The sequence below is a fragment of the Piliocolobus tephrosceles genome, unplaced genomic scaffold (assembly GCF_002776525.5).
Source record: "Piliocolobus tephrosceles isolate RC106 unplaced genomic scaffold, ASM277652v3 unscaffolded_35922, whole genome shotgun sequence".
Taxonomy (NCBI): Eukaryota; Metazoa; Chordata; class Mammalia; order Primates; family Cercopithecidae; genus Piliocolobus; species Piliocolobus tephrosceles.
In genome coordinates this window covers 1-5,222 of record NW_022319779.1, presented here as the reverse complement: position 1 = coordinate 5,222, position 5,222 = coordinate 1, and the positions used below count along the sequence as shown (strand labels likewise).

Here is a 5,222-nt window from a genome sequence, read left to right as displayed (position 1 = left end):
GATTGTGCCACTGCACTCCAGCCTGGGTGACAGAGCAAGATTCTGTCTCAAAAAAAAAAAAAAAGAAGAAAATCACCATTTTGCCATTATCATAATTTATTCAGGCAACAATTGCCTCTAAATTAGGTAAAAGTCTGATAAGGGAATTAGTGACACATGTTCAAAGATTCTCACCACAGATTACGGATTAATTACAAAGAGGAAAATAGTATCTCTTCAGTGAAGGGATCGGGGCAAACATCACCTTCACAAAGTGACCAAATTTCACAAAAATGGGACAAAGGGGCATCACAGGCCCTTGATGTGAGGAACTAAGGAGGGCACAGCACCACTTTCACAGGTTCCCTGGCAAAAATGCACGACCCCTGGCCAAGATGGTGAAACCCCGTCTCTACTAAAAATAAAAAAATTAGCCAGCGTGGCAGCGGGCGCCTGTAGTCCCAGCTACTCAGGAGGCTGAAGCAGGAGAATGGCGTGAACCTGGGAGGCGGAGCTTGCAGTGAGCTGAGATCCAGCCACTGCACTCCAGCCTGAGCGACAGAGTGACTGCACTCAAAAAAAAAAAAAAAAACCAAAGTACGACCCCATACCGAAGACTCCCCTCAGACTCAGAGGCATGAACTGAAAGAGAATGAAAAAGATGCATCACGCCACACTGAAGTGACTTTACCGATGCCAGACAAAACTTTAAACCAAAAAATGTTACTAGATTGAAAGACAGACACTTTAGATTGATAAAAGGGTCACCGCATCTGGAAGATACCAGAATTATAAACATACATAAAAGAGATCCCCAAAATATGTGAAGTAAAAACTGATGGAAACGAGGCCAGAAATACATAATTCTACAGTTAGAGTTGGAGGTAACAATAGCCCAGTTTCTTTTTTTTTTTTGAGATGGAGTCTCGCTCTGTCGCCCAGGCTGGAGTGCAGTGGTGCGATCTCGGCTCACTGCAACCTCCACCTCCTGGGTTCACGCCATTCTCCTGCCTCAGCCTCTCAAGTGGTTGGGACTACAGGCGCCGCCACCACACCCGGCTAATTTTTTTTTTTTTTTTTTGAGACAGAGTCTTGCTCTTTCACCCAGGCTGGAATGCAGTGGTGCGATCTTGGCTCAATGCAACCTCCGCCCACCACCATGCCAGCTAATTTTTTTGTATTTTTAGCAGAGACGGGGTTTCACCATGTTAGCCAGGATGGTCTCGATCTCCTGACCTCGTGATCTGCCCACCTAGGCCTCCCCAAGTGCTGAGATTACAGGCATGAGCCACCGCGCCCGGCCACTAGCCCACTTTCAATATTGCCCAGACAGGAGATCAGTAAGGAACCAGAAGATCTGAACAACATTATAAAGCCGAGACCTCACAGGCACCTACAGGGGCACTCCCCAGGAGAGACCACATTCTAGGCCACAAAACAAGTCTCAGTAAATTCAACAGGAATGCACAATGGAATAACATTAGCAACTGGTAACAGAAAGAAACGTGGGCACTTAAAAACATGTAAATTAAACAACACACTCATAAATAACCAATGGTCAAAGAAAAAACTCACACGGGAAATTAGAAAGTAAGTACCTTGAGATGAATGAAAATACAAATACAACATAGCAAAATGTATGGGTTGCAGCAAAAGCAGTGCTCAGAGGAAAATGTATCACCATTAATGAAGAAAAAAGACCTTTAATTGTTTTAAGACGAGAAATATTATGGCTGGGCATGGTGGTCCCAGCTACTCGGGAGGCTGAAGTGGAAGGATGGTTTGAGCCCAGGGACCGGGCGCAGTGGCTCATGCCTGTACTTTGGGAGGCTGAGACTGGCAGATCACCTGAGGTCAGGAGTTCAAGACTAGCCTGACCAATGTGGCGAAACCCCATCTCTACTAAAAATACAAAAATTAGCCAGGCGTGGTGGCAGGCGCCTGTAATCCCAGCTACTCAGGAGGCTGAGGCAGGAGAATTGCTTGAAGCCAGGAAGCAGAGGTTGCAGTGAGCTGAGATCACACCACTGTACGCCATCCTGGGTGACAGCAAGACTCCATCTCAAAACAAACAAAAAAAAAGAGATCTCAAATTGTTTTAATACAAGAAATACTATGGCTTCGCACTGGGGTCCCAACTACTCGGGAAGCTGGGGTAGGAGGATGGTTTGAGCCCAGGAGGTTGAGGAGGCAGTGAGCTACAATCACACCACCACACTCCAGCCTGGGTCACAGAGCAAGACCCCATCTCAAAACAAAACAAAACAAAAAACGATGAGAAATATGAAGCACATTCACAGAACTAACAGAAACAATACAGAAGAGATGGAGAAACTAAAGATGCAGAAAACAGAGGAATACGGGCCAGGCGCAGTGGCTCACGCCTGTAATCCTGGCACTTTGGGAGGCCAAACTGGGTGGATCACAAAGTCAGGAGTTCCAGACCAGCCTGATCAACATGGTGAACCCCGCATTTCTACTAAAAATACAAAAATTAGCTGGGCGTGGTGGTGGGCGCCTGTAATCCCAGCTACTCGGGAGGCCGAGGCAGGGAAATCGCTTGAACCTGGGAGGCGAAGGTTGTGGTGAGCCGAGATCGCGCCACTGAACTCCAGCACGGGTGACAGAGCCAGACTCCATCTCAAAAAAAAGAAGAGTACCATGCGGAAATCAAGTCAATCAAGTCCTTGAGTACAGTCCAGTGCAGAGAAGGAACTGGCGTTGGGAACAGGTGCGGCTCACCCACTGCTGCAGAGTGCAGAGAGCATGTGGATGGCCCAAGAGGCTGGTGGGCTTCATGGTGGGAAGATGAGGTGGTTTTGTGATTGCTCATTTTTGGAGTGAGGGGAGAGGAAAGAGCAAAAGAAGAGAGATCATGAGCTGAGAGTCAGGAGGGAAGAGGAGGTCCTGGAGATTGGAGGAGAGAGAAGAAAATGTGAACCAGTTCTGACGGTGGGGGATTACTGCCTAGAGAAACTACAGATGGCCGGGCACGGTGGCTCAAGCCTGTAATCCCAGCACTTTGGGAGGCCGAGACGGGTGGATCACGAGGTCAGGAGTTCGAGACCATCCTGGCTAACACGGTGAAACCCCATCTCTACTAAAAATACAAAAAACTAGCCGGGCGAGGTGGCGGGCGCCTGTAGTCCCAGCTACTCAGGAGGCTGAGGCAGGAGAATGGCGTAAACCCGGGAGGCGGAGCTTGCAGTGAGCTGAGATCCGGCCACTGCACTCCAGCCTGGGCGACAGAGGAATTGCTGTTAAAATAAAAAAAAATTGGAGAAACGACAGAATACCAGGATCCCCAGGGAGCTACTGGAACACAACGTGGATAGCTGGTTCCAGCCACGCTCTCTGGCTCAGCCAGAAGCAGAGGTGCATGTTCCCAACAAAACAACACTGGATTCTGCTCAAAGTGTGAGAAAGGGATGAAGGGAATGGAGTGTGAGCTCACAGGGGCAGCAGACCACAGTCCCAGCTGACCTCAAGCAGGAGGAGCAAGGGAGAGCACAGACAAGGATGGTTATGGGAGTGACGGTGGCCAAGCCTCCAGACCAGAGGTCCCAGTGGGATCAGAGTCTGCTGAAATGCAGGAGGCACTGGACTGATGGAGCTGGGAAACCAGGGAAAACTGTGGTTAGAAAGCAGAGATTCTGGAGCTGGGATGGTTACGGATCACGACCAAGTCTAGGGTGCAACCCTGGGAGTGTGTAAAAGCTGAGGGAAGAGCGCAGCAGAGCGAGGGTGCAGGGAACTGGTGCCCCGCCCTGAGGCCCAGCAGCCATGGGTCCCCACTCACCCATTGCTTTTTGGCAGTTGAGGATCTTAAAGCCACTGTGCATACAGGCGGCCAGGAGCAGGTGGTGGTGGAACGGGTGCCACTTGATTCTCCATATCCCACCCTGCACGGGCGTGTCTGCCAACGGCTGCTTCATGTTCCGTGTGTCCCACAGTAGGATGTGCTCATCATAGCTGAAATCAACCAAACACGGAGGGCATGCAAGGAAAGCCCAGGCTCATCTGTTCCACAAGGTCCCTGGGGGGCAGAGAACGTCTCCCGGAGACCTGTCCCACGCATCCCTCAAGGACAAAGTCCCCTTTCCCAAACCCCTATACCTACACTCTGGCGAAGCACTGGCAGACGAAATGCTGCAATGGTGCCGGGAAGAAAGGCAGCGAAAGAGACGAGAAGGGCCTGAGAGCCTCCCAGGGACTCACCTTCCTGTGGCCAGGATGTGCTCCCAGTGGGGGCTGCTCTGGATGCTGCACACGCCCATGGTGTGTCTGCAAGCAGAGGCAGTGCCTGAACCAGTGCCCAGGACATGGACGCACCCAGGGAAAGGGAGGGCCGGTGACCCAGGGAGTGGGAGGGCCGGTGACCTAGGGAGCGGGAGGGCTGGTGTGAGCACCGAGTGCTGGCTCTTGGGCAGTTACCTTTTGCTGGTGAAGAGGAATTTGCCGGGTACCCTGGTGTCCCAGCCCCTCAGAAGGCCATCGTCACCCCCTGTGTGGAGACAGAGAAGCATCAACACCACCAATGAGAGGAAGTGACCATTCTCAGTGAGGCTGAGGCCGTTGATGTCTGTGGGAAGTTCCCCTGGGTGACTTTGCTGGGGAGTGGGGGTCTTAGGTTGCCACCTCAACAGAAGGTCCCAGAAACAACCCCCAGGAATGTCACTGCTGTGCCTTGACTCTCTACAGATTGCAAGCAGCAGGGGAAAGACAGACGGTCTCTGCCTGCAGGAACAGAAGGGAGGAAATGGAAACTGAAGGGGCCCTGAAGGCCATCAGGTGCTGGCGACCATTGTTCACAGGGGACCATTGTTCACAGGGGCTGTTACCAGGCCCCAGGGGCTCAACTACCTTTGCTAAGAGCTCCAGGGATTAAAGCCCTGGCTTCTAAGAACGAGAGTTGCAAGATCAAAGCCCTGAACAGAAACTGCACACAGGAGGCAGCACGCACGAGGACTCCACACCGTGCACCTGATAGAAAGATGCCCTCTGTCATCTTAAAGCATTTGTTCAGGGGAAATAAAAGGGTGGGAGAACAGAGGAGCTGGTGCACTGAACCACAACCAATCTTCAAAGAAAAGCAACACAGACACGGGGTGAATGGTGGCGCCTGAAGGAAGGGAAGCTCCCCACAGGGAGAGTGAAGAGCAGAAGGAAAACGTCTAGGCCCGACCACGTCACCCACCCCACATCATCCAGCTCCCACTATCCACCCACCTTCCATCCATCCA

The 5,222-nt window shown here is 51.4% G+C and overlaps 1 protein-coding gene across 1 annotated transcript; it reads right to left on the bottom strand.

Moving 5' to 3' along the window:
* Nucleotides 1–3,280: 3,280 nt before the first annotated feature.
* Nucleotides 3,281–5,156, bottom strand: LOC113222883 (diphthine methyltransferase-like). The gene is made up of 3 exons (XM_026452457.2): nt 4,414–5,156; nt 4,198–4,263; nt 3,281–3,951 (listed from the first exon to the last, which is right to left on the bottom strand). Exons 1-3 carry the CDS (start codon nt 4,503–4,505, stop codon nt 3,648–3,650), a joined length of 462 nt encoding a protein of 153 aa, XP_026308242.1. The 5' UTR covers nt 4,506–5,156; the 3' UTR covers nt 3,281–3,647.
* Between the last annotated feature and the right edge of the window lie 66 nt (nt 5,157–5,222).